Genomic DNA, 20750 nt, shown 5'->3' on the forward strand with positions numbered 1-20750 from the left:
TAGACGCTGGCAGTCGAGAGGTCTCAGTAGTAGATCGTGAGGCGAGTGCAGATCAAAGTCGAGCAAGAAGGAGACCATGGGGGCAGGATTGGATTCCAAGTCAGGTAGCAGAGCGGAGCAGATCTGGCTTGCTCGTCCCTGCGCAGAAATGCAGCAAACCCATGCAGCAGCGCAGTAAGATCGGCGTCACCACACGGCGCACCAAAGCACAGTGACTCTATCCTGCCGAATTGTCGCCGTGAAGCAAACCTTAATCTTGATCGTTTCGAGTATCTTTGACTAGACTCACACGTCCATGGGTCCAGATGAGCAAGCATACAGGCCTGTGAGTCGGCATTCGCTGTTCCGATGAACCGGCATTTCTTTCATATCGAAGCGCGACTGCACGGAGTTAAACGCGCATAGAACATGCAGTGTCATACAAGCGGAGCTGCGACGTACAAGTCCTTGAGGTCCGTGACGATGAGACCGAAGTCGTCCAACAAGTGCTGACAGTCGAAGACGTTGTCAATGACACCGCGGCTGGTGTGCAGCTGGGATTTGCGGCCGAGTTGGCCGAGAAGAGTACCGCCTTCCAGCCAAAAGCGAAACATCTCGGCGCGCTGCTCTATGTCGGCAAGCACTGGACCGGTTCCAATATGCGAGGGCAGCCTGGTGTTCTGAAACTCGCTCAGCGACAGAGGAGGTAGTGCTGAGGCGATCGGCTCGCGGACATCGGAGAGGTTCTCCCAGCGTCACCTGAAGAATCCATCGTTGCTGTCAGCGTAGGAAGCTGTGAAGACGGCGTGGTGGTAGTGGCAGCCCCGGTCTGTGTGCATGCCGCTGCAGTGCACAGGACCTCTTCCATCGTGAGGCAGAAGAACCATGACTCTGTGCTGGAAGGCGTCGACAGAAGCCTTCATGCCGGTCGAGATCTGGACGCACGGGTGATGGTCGTGCTTGCGTTGCCGGGGCCGGGGTCGGATCAGGAAAGATGCGCTGCAATAGACCGTTGGCAGCTTGAACCCAAGAAGAGCCATGTGCAGCTGGTGTCGGTTAGAATCAGGATCGATATTGGACAGGTTGTAGAAGATGAGCACCTCGCAAATGTTGATCAATTGCAGAGGGATCAGCAAGGCTGCATCCAACAGCACAGAGCACGAGCAAGATTCGTCCGCCCATCGACAGCCGTCAACAGAACAGCAAGAAATGGCAGAGGCGGATGAAGCTCGCTCGAGCAGCTCTGAGCAGCCGAAGACAGAAGGCAAAGGCTCAATCAGGATGGCTTTCGACAAGTTCTTTGAACGGGTCGGGCGCAACTCTGCCAATTGAGGCGCTTTCGACAGCGAGCACGGCGTCCAGCGCATTCGTGGTGGTGAATCTGCTGCCCGTCCCCTTCTGATGTCGTCTCCGTCCGACGACTCCGATGCGCCTCTCCCCAAGCTCGTCGTGCCCGAGGCACGCTCAGAGAAGACCGCCGCAGAGATCGACTACACTTCCTGCGGACCTGAGCGTGCGATCGCCCAAAAGAAGCACAACCCCGCTAACAAATAGGTCAACATCCGCTCATGTCGTGTTCCGATCAAACCGTCAGTTCAGCGCAACATAGGGCAAAAAGCAACTCAATCGCCCCGTCATCATTCTTCCGATGCACACACGTTCTCCTTACTGTGCCGTCTGTCTCGAAAAGTCAAGCAACATTCGAATCATTGCAGTCGCCAAGAGCGTGCAGCGCTATGTACATCTTCGCCCAATCTTCCTCCTCTTCCCTCCTCCTTCTTGCATCACTTCGACTTGGCAGCACCACCATTGACGGCACGCCACTGGGTCCTGGCGCCCATGACACTCGATGCGCAACCTGCGATACCCAAAATGCCCTCGTCGAGGCCCAAGATGTCGGCTCCCGTAGCGGGGATCAACCAGTCGAGCGCATCCTGGGTCATCTGGTATCGCACTGCCGCCTGTTCGGTCGAAATTTGCGCCAACTCGATCTTTCGTTCTGCCTCCTTCTCTGCGGTTGCGCGAGGCCTCTTGGCACCCGAAGCGCGTTGTTGGAGGACGTAGGTCTTGTAGCTGCCGCTGGCGAGGGAGAAGGTGAGACCGAGGAGCCAGAAGCGAGCGGCGTTTTTGGCGATGCGGTCGATGGTAGGCTTTTCGAACGTGTAGACCTTGGCGCCGTGCACCCACTGAAGCGTGTCGAGGACGAGGTAGAAGCCGTAGCCCAGCTGTCGGCCGATGGCGGCGTAGGAGACGACGGGGTCTTGGATGGTGGTCGCCTTGAGCGCCGCCTGGAAGTGCTCGAGGAACTTGCCCACGCGCATGAGCTTGCGGCTCAGCCCGAGCTGCGATTTCAACGCGGTGAGTCGCGCGACCGTCTCCTTGGTTGCGCCCTTGCGGTATTCGTACCACGCCAAGAAGCGCGCGGCGTACTGGACGGTTCGGTAGGTCTTGTCGCGACCGACGGTGGTGGACCAGAATCGCAGCAATTGCGAAAGGTACGGGTGCAGAATCACCTGTTGAAGTGCCGACATTTTTCGTTGCTGAATGCGGAAGACGGGGTGATGTCGATGAGGACGGTGGTGGTGAGGAGGCTCGGCGGGATAACCTGTTGCGCAGCGATAGTGGAAGCGAGAGTCCGGGGTTGGCTCGTGTGTCGCTGTGGTGCTCTGTGAAAATGCCGCCGCTGAGCGAACAGCCAACTTTCCGCGCTCAAAAGCAATTTCACACTCCAATTTCCCAGCCTCGCGCTTAAAATCGCTCTTGTCCGGCTCAAGCTGCTGCCTTTTCGAGCCGGATAAGCGACCGCCCTATCTGGAGGCGCATTCATTTTCGATTTTAACTGCTTCAGATTCAATTGATTAAGACTTGAACCCTGTTCTGCCTCGCCGCTGCCGCTCTGCCTCCTCGGTCACAGTCTAGAGCGACACATGGAACACTGATGTCGACATTCTCGACAGATGCAAAGTTTGAGGCTCAATAGCATCGTGGTTGATGTTCAGCTAGCTGAGCGGCACGTCAATCCGCCACTCCATGAGTAGCTTCGCAAAGTCGATCGACTGGCTTGCGTTGCCGTAGCCTTCGAAGTCCTGATGACCGAGCAGGTCCATATCGAACTGCGGCTGCTGTGCATCGAAGCCGGCCAGATCAAAATCACCAAATAGCTCTGGATCGAGCGAGAAGTTCGGCGCGCCGTTGTTCGCTGTCGGCTCGAGAGCGTCTTGCGATGCGTCTGCCGCGAACGCACGCTCGATCTCGGACGCGTACGAGCCCGTCGGCAGTGACAATACCGTGGGTAGCGACGGCGGATCCAGCGAGACAGGCTGCAGCGAAAGACCCTCTTCGTGCACCGGCTTCTGAAGCCATTCCGGAATGAGATGGTCGAGCTGAAGCAGTTTCTTGCGGAAAGATCGCCAGTAGCCGTCGTTGAGGAGGACGTCGAGCAACTGGCAAGTGGAATGCCATCGATTGCGCAGCCCAGCGGCGTCCAGGGTGACAAGATCCGCGGCCGCAGGGCTCACCGCGCCGCACTGATCGGGTGTCGAAAGCCCTTCCTCGCCCAGGCTTGCCGGCTCAAGCTGCCCTTGATAACGTCGCTCCTCCAAGCTCATCAACAGCTTAACAAGCTGAACGCAGAGCTTTGTAGTGCTGGACAACACGTCGATCGGGATCTTGTCCAGAGCAGCGGTGATCTTCCTCCGCGTCATCAGTCGCGACAGCCCGCTGATACTTGCGGGCGCTTCGCCGAAGAACAGGTCCAACAGCAGCACCAGACATGCGCGTAAGGTCTGCAGTGTTTTGAGATACGAGTTGTCGAGTCGCGTGCAAATGTCGGTCACCTTGTCCTGAATGTCGAGGATATGACTGGCCATGTACATCAGGCTGCCGTGCGGACGGGTGGCTTCTGACACGAGAGGCAGATGCAACGTCAGCAAGTGATGGAAGAGGCGTTGATGCAGCAGCCACCGTTCGATGTCGACCATACTGATGTCGTCGTATCGCGCTTCGAGCGAGTAGTGAGCGGGAAATGCGGCGATGAGGGATTGGACCATTTGATCGAGCGAGTGTCGCTGCGGTGCTGAGAGACGCTGACCATAAACAGAGGCGAGCCCCCAGCCAGTAGCGGATTCAGGCCCGTCGTCCAGATCCAACTGGGCATTGACCTGATCCACCAGCGTCCTCGTCAAGAGCGCGAAATCGATCATGGCATACGAGTAGCTGACGTACGTCCTAGTGGACCGTAGATGTGACCGCGGACAAGGGATCGCCATCAGCTCGTCGTCAAAGAGGTTCAAGGGCTGCCGAGTGTTGAACTGCTGCGAAGAGATGCGATAGGTACGGTGTTTGCTGCTCTGACTCCAGTCGCGACGCACAAGCGCCCACCAGCAGCGTACAGCCATTTCGCCTGTCATGACCTGCGTCGGACGAGCGCTCGGATGATGAAGTCTTTCGAAGGAGCCGAGTCGGTGGATACGCATCCGCATCGCTGAGCGGATCGCACAATCCGCAAGCGAGTCGAGGAAGGGACGCGAGCCTTTGCCTGATTCGAGCATGAGGATGGCGGTCTGCAACTCTGGAATCGAGCCAAAGGTGTAGGTGGATTCGAAGCGCTGGATGCGCTTGACGAGCGCAAAGATCTTGCGTTGTCGTTGACGAATCTCCTTCTGCCCGAGCGGCTCCACGTGCGGGTGGGCGGTTCCAGACCTGGCCCAGGTGTAGGTGCGGTCGAGGGGGGCGAACCGGAGCGCTGAAAAGATGACCATGAGAGCGGTGGTGATGTAGCCAAATGCGTATCGCTCGCGCTGTTCGAACGCCGAGTCGTCCAGAAGTTCGGTCAACACTACTTGCACTGTGGGGATGTGGACGACGTTGCCGTGCAGAGAATGGAGACGCTTGACATAGACGTCGTGAAGCAGATGCAGGGTTTGCGGCAAAGACGGAAGAGCATCGCGGACGTCGGTGATCAGCGAGCGTCGTTGGTCGACGGACATGGCACGCCAATCAGCATAGACATCCTTGAGCGCAAATGGACATCGATAGTGAGGTGCACTGTATATTGGCACTAGCTGACTGGCCTCGAGCACGTGAAGTCGATCATCAGGTTGTAGCGTGCTTTCGCGGTCCGAGTCGTCCTCGTCGCTAGCACTCTCGTCGTCTGTTTCTTCGAGCGCGTTGTTTTGATTCTCGAGACGGGAAGGGGAGGCGACACGGGCCGTAGCATCCTTGGCGGATGAGGCAAAGTAGCCGAAATCGTGGGCCGAAGACGACGTGTTGGGCGTCACGATCTGGCCCGAGCTGGTGGAAGGTGTGCGGCCGCTTTCGCTGTGCTGCGACGTGGTTGTCATAGAGCCCTCCGCCCATGATGAGACGGGTCGACTGGATTCGCGGGCAGTGGCCGAAGATGCGATGCTGAGTCGGCTCTTTCGTTTGGGAAAGGGGCGCTTGTTCTTTGCCCTCTTCTTTCGCAGCTCGTGCTTGCACTCGTCTGCGGACCCTTTGGCGATGCACTGATTGCAAGGATCGAGACGATCGCACTTGATCTTGCGCTCCCGGCATTGGATGCAGGAACGATTCATCGAGCGAGGCTTGTCGCCGCTCGACGGGGTCGAGGCGACGTGGACGACCATGGTAGGAAGCGAAGACGTCCGCACGCGCAAGGGTAAAGGTGTGATTGCCGAGAATAAAGCTCGGACTGCAGGAGTGGTGACCGTGGAAAGAAGAGAAGGTGGTGTCAATGTGATATTGTCAAAGGTGACGAGCGACGACAGCTTTCAAAGGAGCAGCGGGCGTCTCGGCAAGGGGGTCAAGCCTTGCGACAACCGACCGGATCGAGGCTACGACCGGCCCGAGCAGAACGGCACAAGCACGTCAGAAGCGAAGCCGTGGAGCTGTCGATGGTCTCAATGCAGTTCCGAATGCAGCTGATCAATGTGATGGTGTGGTTTCAGCGCTCAGATTAGAGTGGGAGTGCAGCTCAGCTGCCGAGCGGGCAGGTGAAGGCAGCACACCGCGAGAGGCAACTTATTTCCGGGCTGTCAAGAGGATATCGAACTTATTGCCGGGCGGAACCCCGCGGAGGGGCAGCGTCACTTTAAGCTCCACACACACGCTTGAGATGGTATTCGCATCGCTTCGACTGGTGCAGCAGCCGCCTCAACAGTGAAAGCATTCTGTCGAGAAGCAAGCCAGCTTGTACGGAAGCTTATGATGAGTTCGACTGCGAATCGAGCTGTCATACTGGCAAATACGGTATTCCTTCATGGTGTGCGCTTTATAAAATGGCCAATAAATCGAGGCTGCAAAAACAGAGAGGAATTCAAGTCGCTGTCTGCTGCCCTACACTTTTGCGCTTCCTGGCAGACGAGACTTGGCCGACACCCGAGCTTTTCCCCTCATTTTTTAGACTGGCAAATCCAGAATTTTTTGGTTGAGAAAGCGAAGAACGTCTGAAGAGCTCAGCTGTGCTCACTCACTCCTCCTCCTCTTGCCAGCTTAAACCATTGTCTTCATTTACGACACGGAGCAAGAATGGCGAGGTCCGCCCCATCAACGCCCGCCAAGAAGGCGGCACAGGTGGCTTCCGCATCTGCAACGCCAGCAGCAGCCCCTTCGCCTGCAACCGCGCCAGCCCAGCCCGATCCTCGTCGATCCAAATCCGACATCGCAGAAACATCCACGGCGTCACAAAGCAACGATGCTACCTCAGCCCCCAACAAGAGCCGTCACCGCAGGAACAAGAAGAGCATCGCCGGTATCAAGGAACGCTCTTCCGAGTTCTCGCCTTTCCAAACCCTCAGCGAAGGCCGTGTATCGAGACTACCCGTCGTCTTCACACGCGATGCCGACTACTTCTTTGCCGTCTCCAAGACTTCGGTCCGCATCTACTCGCGTACCACTGGCCAGGTCGTCTCAACTCTCTCAAGCGGTCCAGGTTCGCACTTTGCCGCCATCACAGCCATCATGATCAATCCGGCCAATCCGCTGCAGCTTCTCACGGCGTCACTCGATGGAAGGGTCAAAGTATGGGACTTTCTCGATGGCGTGCTGCTCTCTTCCTTCGACCTCCAGCTGCCCATCTCCGGCATGACCGCTCATGCTTCCAGTCCGAACACGGTCTACGTGCTTCTGAAAAAGTACCGTCACCGTGATGCCGAGACGGCTCCCAAAAGCATGTCCGAGATCTTGACGGCTCTCGACAACGGCGCGCCCTTCAACAGCATCATAGGCCATTTCAGCATCGACCTTTCGACCCATGCCCAAACGCAATCCAACATGCCCAGATTCTCGCGCGGTGCCTCACTGCGACCCGAGCTGGCGCGAATCGGAAAGACGCGAGAAGCGGTCGCCATCGGCGTTTCCCCCAACGGCGAGTGGCTCGTTGTGGTCGGCAATGACAAGGTGCAGGTGGCGAGGACAAACGACCTAGCTTCAGGCTTCACCAGATTTATCTCATCGCATCCTGGCGTGCAGCATACACAAAAGGAGTCCATGACTTGCATGGCCTTCCACCCCACCGACTCGACCAGACTCGTCACTGGAGACTCGACCGGCCGCATCCGTGTTTGGTACTGTCTTCAGAAGAAGTTCATGGCTCCTTCCAAGGGCGAGGCGGACGACGGCATGGAAAGGCATGCTCCTTCCGCGGTGCTTCACTGGCACGCTCACGCAGTCTCTTCGCTCTGTTTCTCTCCCAACGGTGGACACCTGCTGTCGGGAGGCGAGGAGGGCGTTCTGGTCGTCTGGCATCTGGGCGCGTCTGGCAACGCATCTTCCAAGGAGTTTGTGCCGCGTCTCGGGGCGCCTCTCTCTGCCATTGCTGTAGCCAACGGTCTCGACGGCAGAGAGCAAGAGTATGCCGTCTCGCTCGCCGACGGAAGCATCACATTCGTCTCTTCCATGACACTCAAGCCCACAAGAACCTTCACCCGCATCAAGATCGATGCATCCCGTCACCTTCCCGGAAACTCGGTTCCCGTCGACACGCCTGCACCGCTCGCCGTCCACCCCGCCAGCCGCAACATCGTTCTCCTCGCCGGTCATCCCTCCTCGCTGCAGTTCTACGATCCCATCAAGGACGCCAACACGATGGAGCTCGAGGTGGCTCCTTCCAACCGTGTTTCGCGCGTTGAAGACGAACAGATCGAGCCGACACGTGTCGAGCGCGTCGTCTTTTCGCCTTTCGTCTCGTCCAAGACCGCTGAGCAAGGTGAATGGATGGTGACCTTCGACAGTCGCAATCTGTCCGACTTTCGAGGCGACGTCGAGGTCGTCTCCGAGTCAAGTCTCAAGTTCTGGCGCTGGAATCCGATCAACCGTCGCTACACGCTCAACACGCGCATCGACCGCCCTCACGACGGCAAGCGTCTGACGTCGATGACCTTCTCACCAAGCTCGGCACTGCTCGTCACCACAGCCGCCGACGGCAAGGTGCGCAGCTGGTACATGACCTCGCGCAAGCTCAAGTCGGGCAAGGTCGAGAGCTACTGGGCTTGCCGCTCCGTGTTTGGCTACCGCGAACAGACTCCCACGGCGAGCGCATTCTCGGCGGATGGTTCGATCCTTGCTGTCGGCCAAGCTGGCTCCGTGACGCTTTGGAGCCCCGAGAGCAACCTCATGTCGATGGTCATCTCCGCCCCCGAGCTGGCTGAGGGGGTGCGAAGCCTCGCCTTTTCGGGACGATACCTCGGCTTGGCCACTTCTACCACGGTGCTGATCTGGGATCTGATCCTGTCGCGACAGGTGTCTCGCAAGGCGATCGATGCCAGTCTCACGCCCAGACTGCTGTTGGCCTGCCCCAGCTGGGACCGCTCGGTCGACGCGGAAGAGCGAGTTTTCTTTTCGCTGGTCTCTTCCAGCGACGCTCAGGACGGAGAGCTCGAAGCCTCGGATGCCCAGCAGATCAGAACGGTGGTGGAGCCCATCTCGCTGGTCTCGGATCGAGAGGAGGCCTCTTCCTCCGCTCTGGGATCTACTGCCAACGTCGGCAAGGCAGGATTGACGACCGGAAAGGCAGTGTTCCGCACCGCTGTTTCCTCTGTCGCGCCCATCCCGCTACGCACAGGCTCGCACGAACAAGTACAGGAATTTGTCGCCATCAGCAGAGACATGGACTTGGTCTCGTTTTCTTCGTCGCCTTCGGCATCTGGCGGTGCCGCTGCCGGGGCCGCGGCTGAGAGCATCCGCGGCATCTCGACCGTCAAGAAGACGCTCTTTGACGATCTGTTCGGGCCTTCAGCGTTCTCTAACGCGCGTGCAGATGATCAGGACGATGACGACGAGCTTCTGGCTGTGTCGGCTGACACTGCTGGCGGCGTTGGCTCCGGCGTCGCGTCCCTGTTCTCGACCGCTCCGCACTTGCTGCCCCCTGCTACGCTGCTTTTCGACGCGTTCCTGTCCAAGATCCTTCCGGCTGCTCAAACCACGTCCGCCGTTGCGATCGAGTCGGCTCGACCACCACTCGTTGCTGACAACGAAAAGACAGCTGCGGTCACGAGCGAAAAGCAGCCATCTGGAGCGGTGCAAGAGCGAGGCATCTCGGACATCCTTTTGACGGACACAGATGATCTCGTGGAGCTGTTCAAGAGTCAGATCTTGATCGAGGGAGGCGGTGAGGACTCGTTGAGGAAAGGGAACGGAAACGCCACGGCAACGTCGACGTCGACGCCGGCCAAGAAGGCGCAGGTCAACGGCGCCACACCAGCAACGAAAGCGACGCCGGTTTCCAGCAGCAAAGGCGGCCCTCAGACACCCGCTGGCCAGAAGGCAGATGCAAGCGCTATGTCCACACCGTGCAAGTCTTCTCGAAAGCGCAAGATGTAGTAGATAGTCTCACTGGGGGACAATTAACAGCAAGATTGGAGGAAGCACTTCGCAGTCTGATAGAGAGCGAGCGTGAATTTCTGTGACAGCTCGGAATCCGAGCCAGATGGAGCTGGACCCTGAATCTGCAATTTGAGCGAGTCGCTTGCGAACTTATTGCCGCATCGCAACGGCGAGTGCGAGGAAAAGCCGTCGGTCATTCATGTGCTGCCGCTTATGACGTGGCTCGTTCTGTTGGAGGATGTCCGCTGCGGGGTCGCATGGGACTAGGACGAGTATAAGATGGATCCCTTTGCGTTCGTGAAGCAGCCTCGAAGTGTCTATCTCCACCATCACCATCAAGACGACTTCCACAAGATCCAACGCGAGTCGCCCCACCAGCTCTGATCACGCATAGACCCCCAATCTACCTAAGCACTTCATGCCGCTGCATCGCATCTACGCGCCCGCTGGGCTCTTTTCCGCCCAAGAGAAGCGCCAGCTTGCCAACGACCTTACGGACATGTACACAGCGGCCGTTGGTTTGCCGCCTTTTCTTGTGATCACGCTCTTCGTCCCCATCGATGGCGAAGAAGACTTTTTCATCGGCAGACAGTCTCACGCCGAGAGGGAGAAGGAGCAGGGCAAGCCGTTCGTCCGAATTGTGAGCCAACACCTTGCCCGTACTGCCATCGGCAAGGAGAACAGAGCATCGATGATCAAGCGCCTGGAAGACCGCTTCTGCGGCGTGCTCGAGGCGAAGAACGCCGAGTGGGAGGTGAGTAACACCACACACCCTGAGACAATGATGTCCAGACTGGCTGATGCTGACGCTCGATTCTTTATTCGCCCGAACAGATCCACATCGAGGAGCCCCCCGCAGACCTGTGGCACCTTGGCGGCTACGACTACCCAGCACCCGGCACAGACGCCGAGAAGGAGTGGAAGGCCGCCAACAAGGCGATCCCGTACGAAGGACCGACCATGGCGGACCACCTGAACTCGCAGTCGAACCTGTAGGCATCATCCACCAAAGGGAAAATTAAGGTTGACTACAGTAGTGCTCCTGACCGGATTGCGGTTCGCGCGGCAGGACATGGAGGACCGGCAAAAGGGCGCGTGAACTCCGAAAAATTGCGGGGGGGAAGCCGAGGTCGCCACCGAGCAAGCCATGTGCCCGCCAACTGTAGCCCGCAAAACCACACCTCTGAGAATGTCACATGCTACCGTTGCCCATATATGCCAGTGATTGTCTGAAACGCTCGTTTCCTTAATGTCATCAACCTGAAATCAAAGACCGTGCCACCTCATCCGATATGGCCACCGCAACGCAAACGCGGACTGTGCCTGCAGGCGAAGCCGTTCAGAACTCCACTGCCACCAGTGACTCGGACTTTGCGCGCGCCAACCTCACCTCAAAGTTGCCCAAGGATCTGCAAGGGAACCCAATCCCCCGCTCCAAACATTGGGGTTATGACTTGACGCTGCTCCGACGTCGACCAGACCTCGTCAACATTGTGCTGGTGGCAGGCTTCACGCTGTTCAACACCTCTGCCTTTGCCCACGACCTTTACGACGACCTCACCGCACGCTTCGGTTCCTTCCAGCTGCGCTTCTTCGGTACCTGGATCATCACCACTGCCGTCCTTTGGGGACTGTCGGCGTTGTATGCCTACGCGGATCTGACTCGTCGGCCGCAATGGCTGTGGAAATACAAGGTGCAGCCGTTTGTGCGGGTCAGCGGCGCCGAGTACAGGAAGATCGCCCTGGGTGCTCTGCGCAATCTCGTATTCGTCTCGACCCCCGTCACGCTGGCCGGTGCGATTCTGCTGCCAAGTCCGACCACGTCCGACCAGCTTCCCGGTCCGTTGCGCATTGTTGCCACGATTCTCTTTGATGGTAAGTCGCATTTCATTCTCCGCGATGGTATCTTCTTGCCCTGGTCCTTTCGCTGACATGCCGCTTCGCAATCCCAGTACTGTGCACCGAGGTGGGCTTTTTCTACATCCACCGCTGGTTCCACTCACCCTCGATGTACGCCCGCTTCCACAAGCAGCACCACGAGTACACCGCCCCCGTCGCTCTCGCTGCTACGTACTGCACCATGACCGAGCACCTCTTCTCCAACCTGCTGCCCAACGTGCTAGGCGCCCTCATCGTGCCTCACCACTGGAGTCAGTACGTCTTCACCTTCGTCTTTCTCGAAGTTGGAACCATCCAGGCCCATTCGGGCTACTACATCCCCGGCTTCCACAGTCCACTCCAGCACGACTTCCACCATTTCGCCTTCACCGAGAACTTCGGTCCCATTGGAGTGATGGATGCGCTCCACGGGACGAATCTTCGATACCGCAAGACGCTCGCCGAGGCCAAGAGACAGAACAATGGCGACGAGGTGCTGGCGCGCTTGGAGGTGCTTTCGTTCCTGGCCAAGGCCGAGGTGGACGAGATGCAGGCGATCAAGGCGCAGACTCGGAAGGCTTTGTAAATGTACATATGGTCACACCAGGGCGACTGAGGGCGCTTACCCTCACCGACTAGCAGCAAACTCGTCATCGTGGGTAAAGGAGAGAGGCAGTGTTCGTATTACGGGATATCTTGAGATGGTACAACAACAAGGGATGGAAAGGTTCTAAAAAGTCGGCCTCACTCAGTGGCCAAACAGGCGCAGGATGAGGAAAGCGATACTACCCAAGAAGCGCACGGCCGACAGCCCGGCGGTGGACCAAAAGATGACCGACTGATACGGGTTGATGACCGGTTCGCCTCTTCGGACCGCACCCCCGTAAATATGGTTTCGCACGTATCTGTTCCACCACGTACTGGTGAAGACAATGACGACGACGGCGTTGGAGCACATCCAAAGCAGCACGAGGTTGGTGCGGAAGTTTTTGGCGTGGTCCTCTTGCTTGGTCGCCTTGTCGCGTTTCTGCTTGACCTCCTTGACGGGTTGCGAGAGCGTTTGGCGGTAGTGCGACCAGAGTTCCTCGGCGTCGTTGGCGGAAGTGGGGATCTTGACCTCGACCATTTCACCCTTGCCATCCTGCTTCGAGCCGGAACCCGTTGCCCCACCAAGATCGGTCGCAGGGCCATTCGACTGCTTGGTTCCCCACGAAAGATCGTTGGTGTTGCACATGGAGTACATCGACAGAATGATGATGTACGTCGGCGTGAGGAAGAGGTACTGGACGAACGAGGTGAGCATGTGCCACGGCTCAAAGTGCAAGATCGAGCAGACGAGCCACATGACGTACGTCGCCGCCAGCGAAATGACGATATCGCGGAACCCAGACGTCTTGAAGAGCGTCTCAAAGTTGGACGTGGACCAACCCTGCGTGTGGGTGAGACCAGCAGCGTCCAGCGCCAGATAGGTCGTATACCCCGCGGCGTAGAGGACCAGCCCCATGATGAGCGCAAAGATGATGATCGCCGACGTGTAGGCAAAGTTGGAGCCCTGGGGTCGGTTACCCAGCGAACAGACGAGTACGACGATGACCATGGCAATAAAGACATTTTGGAAGACCTCGATGATGGCGGGACCCTGACCGCCGAACGGATCGCTGCCCGTAGCACTAGTGGAGGCGTTTAGCAGGAAGTAGAAGGCAAGGAAAAAGTTGGCAATGGCAAACCAGCTGAAGACGAGCAGCACCAGATTGTAGATGACCTGGAAGAGCAGCCAGATCTTGCGCAAGAACGGCTGACCCGACGTAAAGATGCGGTACCAATGCCACACGGCGTAGTACGAAGCAAAGAGCGAGCCGTTGAGCCATCGTCGACGCTGCGAGATGAACTCGGGCACACGGTCGGGGACGTCGGTGTAAGCCTTGGCCGACTTGACATATCGCAAGAGCCAACCCTCGCGCTCCTTGGTGACCAGCTCGAAGCACAGAATACGGTCCTCGGCGAGGTACATATTACCCTCAAAGATCGAGTTGCTGCCTTCGCCTGAGTGCAGCTTCTCGCCCTTGAAGTACATCTCCAGCGGCCTTCCCTGTAGCGCCTTGTATCGATACGCCGAAAAGGCACCGGGGAGCACCGAGATGAAACCAAACACCGACTCGGTGGGCTTGTCGAGGATGTTGGACATCTTGTACTCAAAGTTCTGCGAAGCGACGAGCGGGTTGAAGAGCGCGGTGCAGCCACGACCGGTGTCGACGCAGATCTCGCCACAAGCACCACCGACGCGCGGGTGCTTATCGAAACTCTTCCAGAGCTCGTAGATCGATGTGCCGGTGGGCTTGGTGCCGACGTCCAACAAGATGCAGACGTTGGGCTGGAGCATCTGGCAAAAGGCGTTGAAGTACCATCGATGACTGTTGAGCTTCTTCTTGTTCTGCTCCTTGAGACAGAAGACGACCTGGATGGGACAGGGGGTGACCTGCACCTCGCCCTTCTCGGTGACTTGGACGCGCGTGGTGTACTCGAAGATGTGCGCCTCGACGGGTTTTTTGAGGACGTGGTCCTTCATGACGCCTTCGTTGTAGCAGCCCATCAAGCCGAGCGCCTTGAGCATGCGCTCGTTGGCCTTCTTACGTCCGTCGGCGACAATGATGACCACCACCTTCTTCCACGCCTCGGGACCCCACGTCTTGGAGCGCGTGCGACTGCAGAGGTGCGCGATGTTCTTGATGACCCCACCCATGGTTCGCGCAAAGAGCACGTCGTCTTCGTTGTAGCACGTGAGCACGATGGCCATCTCGGTCTGTCGGCCGTACATCCAGGGACGGAGTGTGTACTTTTCCTCGATGAACTTGTCAGGGTCCGAGGTGCAGGCCTGGTAACGCATCTCGGCGAACTCGGGGTTGTTGGTGTTGGACTTGCTGATGCTCGAGGCGACGGGGATGTCGAGCACAAGATTGCCGTCCTGGAGCGGGATGCGCTTGACGGTGCGCTTTCGCATGATGCGGTCGCGGTTCTCTCGCTGAAAGCTCGAGTCTTGATGCTGGAGGGTGGGCACAGGTGCGGAGGCGATGACCACACCGGGAGCACCAAGACCGCCGATGTAGGGTTCAGGCATGGCGTGTTCGCCGTAGGCGTTGGGAGGGTAGCCAGGCTGCCCCATCTGGATCATTGAGTGTGAGGCTGGCATCTCATTGTAAGCCATCGTGGGCGCGCTCGCGTTCCAGGCGCCAGGTGGCTGATGGCTCTGCTTGGAGTAGAGACTCTTTTCGTCGTCGACGGCGTGGTAACCACTCCCGCCTGGCCTACCCGACTGATAGCTCTCGGAGCGCTGGAAAGCGGCTGCACCGCCGTAGGGGTAGTTTTGCTGCATCTCTCGCTCGTCGTAGACTGGTTCGCGCGTGCCTAGATCGATGCTTTGCGTGTGGTCCGGGTCGTAGTCGCGAGAAGCAGGAAGCGGAGCAGGGTCATAGAGAGGGCCCGAGGGGGCTCTGTCGTAAGACGCGTTGGGATCCCACTGCGATGGATGGGTGCTATAAGTGGATGGTTGCAAGGGTCGGGAGAAGCTGTCCTGGTTATACGGCTGGCTGGGAGCGGTTCTCTGTCTAGCGGCCGAAACATTGGATGGGACCGGAGGGATGTCTTGCTGGTGGTAGGTGGCAGGAGGGTGAGCGCCAGAGCGGCTGCCAGACGAGTTGGATCTGACTCTGGAGGGTTGCCTATGAGCGCGGTCACCGCAGGGAGGGCAAAGGGGGAGTGAAGATTGGGGTCAGACCGCTGTGTTGGAGAAAGGCTGCGCAGAGACACGACCGAAATGAGGTCGCGCAAATGCGTGCAGAGCGGGTGGTGGTGGGACGAAAGCTTACCTCTGGGGCTTGACGGGCGCCGCCGAGTATTCGGGCTGTGGCTGGTCGTATGCAGAGTAGGATTGCTGCTGGTGTTGTGCGTACGCATGTGGCTGGTGGTGCTGGTATGAGTCTGCGAGGTACTCCTGTTCAGCGTAGCCTTGGTGCTGCGAGGAATTATAGGAGTCGTAGGCACGACCATTGTCTCCTGGACGGTTGTACTGGCTCATGGCCGAGGATTGCGGTTGGCGCACCGTTCTTGAAAGCGACCACCTTTATGAATGAGACTCGGATCGATGTCTTTGAGACGAGTTGGGCAGTCAGGAAGTGATCCCGTCTTTAGAGATAGCTTAGACGAGGAGCAAGGGGGAGATTGTGTGGGGAAGGAAGAACTCGAACAAAGGGGTTGCGGCCTTTAGTATTAAAAAGAGCCAGGACGAGCACAAAGAGGCCAACTCATCCAGAGCGGGACCCTTTGGCATTGATGTGGGTGCTAGGACTGCAAGGCGCCCACCTGCTGAGCCGACCATGCGCCATGGCTTGCCGCCGCTGAGGTTGACTGCACACAAAGACAAGCCTGCATCGAGAACAAAAGGGCGTCGAGGATGTGCCTGCAGCAGCCCAAGGGAGAACGCGTAGAAGTCACTTTGTGCGCACTCCGACAGCTTTTCATCCACGAAATTCAATGCCAGCGCGCCTTATGCACTTCGGCCTCGCGTTTTTGACAGACCAACACCCACGGCAAGACAGCCAGCAGAGACACGATAGACCCCTGTCTGTCTTCCACAAACTCGGACTGCCAAAGCGAGCTTAAAACTGGCTGAGCCCTGCCGAACCAGGTCTGGTCGACGGAATTCCGGCTTGTGAGCATGTCACTTAGGCGAAAGATTCGCATCTCATTCCAACGGAGCATCTCGCAGCAGACAAAGCCGCTGCCTTGCTTGCTGCACAGCTGCGCTTGGCTGCATTTCATATCTAGCCGGATTGCCATCTTGACCCTTGCCTCAACGACGAGACGAATGACGGTGACAGCCATCCACCGTAGTCCGAGGCAGGATCTCGCTTCCTACCCGGCCGACGCTAAGCGAGCGAGCCACTCCGGATCACTGCGTTGCTCTTCATCATCATGGGACAGTTCAACGAGGACTCCATGCTGATGACATGCTCTCGCAGGTGAACCAAGAAGCTTGCGACAGGATCGTGACCAGGCTCATCGCCGATTTGTCATGCAGGCCCCGATAAGAACAGACGCGGTTCTCCACACGTCAAAATTTCGGCTATCGGCTGCGCACCCTTTTTTGAGTTCTTCGTCTTTCGTCGTCGAGATCACCGTTGATGTGGACGCCCTTCAACAATCTCGACGCGATTGATCCGGCAGGCACCAGCATACTCCTGTCGTCACACACGAATCTCAGGTACAAGACGAAGCAACGCATTTAAGCCGGACGATCAGGCCCGACGCAACTGTCACAGCGCCTCAAAGAAACGACCAAAGAGACCAGCTCTCCACAGTAGCCAGTCTATACATTGCACAATGTCGGATCGCGAGGACGGCGGTGAAGAGACGTGAGTATTGCTAGAGGAGGAGCGACAGTAGCGATACAGCGTACAGGCAGACTGACGTTTCCCCAATACTCCAAATGCGTCACACAGCTTCTACGAGGAGGAGGAGCCAGTCTACGATGGCGATGACCTCGGAGAGGAGCAGTACGACGATGGTGCTGATGGCGCCAACGGCATCGTCCACTCTTCCGCAGGCGGGGATCCTTCGACCTCGATGGCTGGACAGGCCAATGCAGAGCGCATCACTACCCCATACATGACCAAGTACGAACGTGCCAGGATTCTCGGCACTCGTGCGCTGCAGATCTCGTAAGTTTAGCCATGCTCCGAAGGGCGCGGTCCCGCGCACTTTGCTCCGCTTCTCCTGCTGACACCGATTCCGACGTCTTGTCTTCCTGATCAACACAGCATGAACGCACCGGTGCTTGTCCCGACCGAAGGCGAGACCGACCCGTTGGAGATCGCAATGAAGGAGCTCGCTGCCAAGAAGATCCCTCTTGTTGTCAGGCGATACCTTCCGGACGGAAGCTACGAGGACTGGACCGTCAGCGAGCTCATCGTCAGCGAATGATGCGTCGCGGCCGCGTCAAATCACGATGCGAGCACGACGATTCTCAATCACTTCGACCATCTGAGCTCGCAGAATCGCTTGTCAAATCCTGTCCAACTATACCTGCTTTCCTTCCCGCACCACGCTAACTTATGGCCGCTGCGTAGCCGTCGCGCGAGGCATGCCGCCGCGTCATGTTTCTATTGCTTGTCATTCAGGAGCTTCCTGACTCCTGTTCACTGTTCCGTCAATGTACTTTACTGCCCTTCAAATATAGCATAACTCAGACTCATGAATACGACCAAGTGGGTGACTTCACCTCTCAGTGAGACTAGGGCTGATCCTGCCTCGCAGATGCGGTCACTGCGAAGTTGGTGTCCGAGAATGTCATCGAGGATAGCCCACTCCGAGGTTCAGTCCTCGGTGCCTCGATCGGATCGGATCTGATCCGGGACGAGATGCGGGTTGCCTTTCAAAATTCGATGTGCTGTTAGAGCCTGATCAAATGTTGCTGCACTGATTATGACCAGATCGAATTAATTCTGCCCGATCCGCTTTGACGTCCACAACTTCGGCCGAGCTCGAATCACCTGACTCACTTCCAGCCACTTTCGACTCATAATATCGCAAGGCTTGAGAGCAGTGTCGCTTGCCGAATCCAAAAATGGGTCAGCTGGTCAGTCTCATGACGAATTTAGCGCAATGACCGCAGTGCGGCGCAACGTCACAGCCAGGTCTCTCAGTCCATGCGCACGCAGGCAGGGCGCGAGGTGGAGTGAGCGTACAAAGCTCGTCTGAGCGCTCGCCATTGCTGCTCTCTTCTCTCCCACCAAGTAACTCTCATTTTAACAAGTCAGGTAGGTACATCTCTCATCAAAGACGTTCGACACTTGCTGGAGATCACTCGGATACAATGGCGACGACACAGGTTATCAGCAGGCGGCATTGGGGTCAGCAGCACTTTGGTGGTCATCGTCGGCCGAGCAGGTGGAACAATGTCGGCGGCCAGTGTACAGGAGGAGGATCTCCAGCAGCAGCCGCCAACAGTCGCACCCCAGCCTCGCTCGAACAGCACACTTACATATCCACCACCACCTTCCATTGATATCAACAGACTTTGTCAAGATGCGAGCCAAGTGGAGGAAGAAGCGTATGCGCCGACTTCGTCGTAAGCGCAGAAAGATGCGCGCCCGATCCAAGTAAACGGCTCGCCTTCCCGGCGTAGCTGGTTTACAGCCCCGTCGACAACGCCTAGAAACGGCTTGGGATCTCAACGTCTCGGTTACCTGCATTCCATAGATTCAAGCGATGTCTCTCGTCTTGAAGCTGCAACACAGTCTCCGGACGCTCCAATACGGCTTCGAAAGCCTCGTCGACAACCCAATCAATCGGCCAACCCAAATACAATCTCTCAAAGTTCTGCCGTCGTTGCCTTGTCTATGACAGCGTCGGCACGGTACACAATAAAATAATGAAGCGTTTTCAACCCTTTACATCTCAGGCCTGGTCAGGCTCACGTCGTGTGCTGAGTATCCACTGCGTTCTCGTCGAGTACAGATTATGTTCGTCTCCTTCTTCATCGCATGGAGGTCGGTCTTCGTTGCCCTCTCATCGTGCAGATTGCCCGTGCATCTCGCAGCTTGCCGGTCCATGGCGGAGTCCTCGATTGCTTCGTGCGGATCTCGTTCGCATGCTACTCTCCTCTCGTCGAGGTCATAAAGATCGTCGATCTCACGGGAATCTCTGCGATACATCACATCAGTCTTGAACATCAATTTGACCATTCACGGACATGAAGGCCAGTCCCGTTTGAGCCTTTCCTCTTCCTACATGTCCTTCCTCACCCTCCCTTTGACTACCAATGCTCCCTAGCGGGTCGCAAATCCATCTCGAACGTCCACCCAGACCGATGCTGTTGAGCCAAAAACAACCAGCTCTTGGCCATCTGTGCGGGCACCAACACGGTGCCGTCCTTGAACCGACTCCCCTTGGGCATTCCCAAAAACTCGAGCGCCGTTTCACTCTCGATCAATCCATCGACGATGACATGTGTGACATGGACATTTTGGGGGCCGAACTCACGCGCTATGGACTGACACATAGCCCTCAGGCCGGATTTGGACGCTGCGAAGCCGGCAAAGCCTTCCCTGCCGCGGGTGGAGGAGGTGGCGCCCGTGACGAGGAGATTGCCCCCCACGCGCGTCAGGTGGGGCAGGACGGATTGGGCGAAGGTAAACCCAGCTAGGATGGATCCCTGGACACCCTGCTGGATCTGATCCAGGGACTGCTCCAGAAAGGGACCGCGTTTTCGGACGGAGGCGTTGTAGCATGCACTACCGATGGTTTTGTCCGGCCAGAATTGGGCCACCTGGTCAATGGCAGAGGTGATGGCGCTGTTATCCATCGCATCGCACGCAAAGGCACCCGAGAGCCTCTCACCCGACTTGACCTCGATACCGTGTTGGGTGCGAAACGCTGCCGCGGTGGAATGCAGCTCATCAGCCCATTTAGAGAGCCGATCTTTCGACCGCGACAGGATGGCCGTCGTATATCCGCGCGATGCGAATACTTGAGCAATGGCAAGCCCCAATCCAGGGCCCACACCGAGGATCACCACGATGTGCTCGGCGAGAGGCGGGCCGTGCAGAAGGTCCAACCCGAGCGGCTGCACGGGAGGGTGAGGCGTGAACTCGGGCGTAAGCAGGTCCGTCCGATTGCGACGTGGGCTGCTTTTGGGATCGTCTTTCTTGGTCGTCATGCTGGACCTCGGACTGACGTGCAGATGTCTGGAATGGTAGGAGGGCGTGAGGGTCGTGGAGGTCGTGCGATGTCGAGCAAGGCGTGCGCAAACGCAAGTCAGGGTCGAGGTACTTGTTGCGGTCGATAGAACGCTTCTGCTCGCACCCGTCTTGATTGTTTGGAGCTCGGCAAGCGATCGTAGCGGGTACAGCCGGGTCATATGCCAATGTCGTGCACTTGAAGGGGTCGCACGACGAGCAAGTGACCAGCGAAAGGTATCAAGGTGGACTGAGCGTATTTGCGGCAAGCCGGCAATATCTTGGGTGGCTTCTTGGACCCTGAATATTTCCCGCCGTCTGCCCCGCATTCCTGACTCGCGC

At 57.7% G+C, this 20750-nt stretch overlaps 8 protein-coding genes across 8 annotated transcripts; 4 read left to right on the forward strand and 4 right to left on the reverse strand.

The window, feature by feature from the left end:
- Nucleotides 1-1763: 1763 nt before the first annotated feature.
- PSEUBRA_001248 (Peroxisomal biogenesis factor 11) lies at nt 1764-2510 on the reverse strand (the record flags this gene model as incomplete). The annotated part of the gene is made up of 1 exon (XM_016434525.1): nt 1764-2510. The coding sequence occupies one exon, from the start codon at nt 2508-2510 to the stop codon at nt 1764-1766; it is 747 nt and encodes a 248-aa protein (XP_016293918.1).
- A 468-nt stretch (nt 2511-2978) lies between these two features.
- On the reverse strand, nt 2979-5603 carry PSEUBRA_001249 (Zn(2)-C6 fungal-type DNA-binding domain protein; the record flags this gene model as incomplete). The annotated part of the gene is made up of 1 exon (XM_016434519.1): nt 2979-5603. One exon carries the CDS (start codon nt 5601-5603, stop codon nt 2979-2981), a length of 2625 nt encoding a protein of 874 aa, XP_016293919.1.
- Nucleotides 5604-6504: 901 nt separating this feature from the next.
- Nucleotides 6505-9795, forward strand: PSEUBRA_001250 (WD40 repeat; the record flags this gene model as incomplete). Its single annotated transcript, XM_016434508.1, has 1 exon — nt 6505-9795. One exon carries the CDS (start codon nt 6505-6507, stop codon nt 9793-9795), a length of 3291 nt encoding a protein of 1096 aa, XP_016293920.1.
- A 421-nt stretch (nt 9796-10216) lies between these two features.
- Nucleotides 10217-10794, forward strand: PSEUBRA_001251 (putative oxalocrotonate tautomerase; the record flags this gene model as incomplete). Its single annotated transcript, XM_016434517.1, has 2 exons — nt 10217-10552; nt 10633-10794. 2 exons carry the CDS (start codon nt 10217-10219, stop codon nt 10792-10794), a joined length of 498 nt encoding a protein of 165 aa, XP_016293921.1.
- A 296-nt stretch (nt 10795-11090) lies between these two features.
- PSEUBRA_001252 (Fatty acid hydroxylase) lies at nt 11091-12262 on the forward strand (the record flags this gene model as incomplete). Its single annotated transcript, XM_016434515.1, has 2 exons — nt 11091-11673; nt 11751-12262. 2 exons carry the CDS (start codon nt 11091-11093, stop codon nt 12260-12262), a joined length of 1095 nt encoding a protein of 364 aa, XP_016293922.1.
- A 162-nt stretch (nt 12263-12424) lies between these two features.
- PSEUBRA_001253 (Chitin synthase) lies at nt 12425-15748 on the reverse strand (the record flags this gene model as incomplete). The annotated part of the gene is made up of 2 exons (XM_059464588.1): nt 12425-15392; nt 15540-15748. The coding sequence occupies 2 exons, from the start codon at nt 15746-15748 to the stop codon at nt 12425-12427; spliced, it is 3177 nt and encodes a 1058-aa protein (XP_059320846.1).
- Nucleotides 15749-17052: 1304 nt separating this feature from the next.
- On the forward strand, nt 17053-17652 carry PSEUBRA_001254 (RNA polymerase, subunit omega/K/RPB6; the record flags this gene model as incomplete). Its single annotated transcript, XM_016434516.1, has 3 exons — nt 17053-17084; nt 17172-17390; nt 17490-17652. The coding sequence occupies 3 exons, from the start codon at nt 17053-17055 to the stop codon at nt 17650-17652; spliced, it is 414 nt and encodes a 137-aa protein (XP_016293924.1).
- Nucleotides 17653-19486: 1834 nt separating this feature from the next.
- Nucleotides 19487-20389, reverse strand: PSEUBRA_001255 (Short-chain dehydrogenase/reductase SDR; the record flags this gene model as incomplete). The annotated part of the gene is made up of 1 exon (XM_016434524.1): nt 19487-20389. The coding sequence occupies one exon, from the start codon at nt 20387-20389 to the stop codon at nt 19487-19489; it is 903 nt and encodes a 300-aa protein (XP_016293925.1).
- Nucleotides 20390-20750: the final 361 nt, after the last annotated feature.

The sequence above is a fragment of the Kalmanozyma brasiliensis genome, assembly GCF_000497045.1.
Source record: "Kalmanozyma brasiliensis GHG001 unplaced genomic scaffold PSEUBRA_SCAF13, whole genome shotgun sequence".
Lineage (NCBI taxonomy): Eukaryota > Fungi > Basidiomycota > Ustilaginomycetes > Ustilaginales > Kalmanozyma > Kalmanozyma brasiliensis.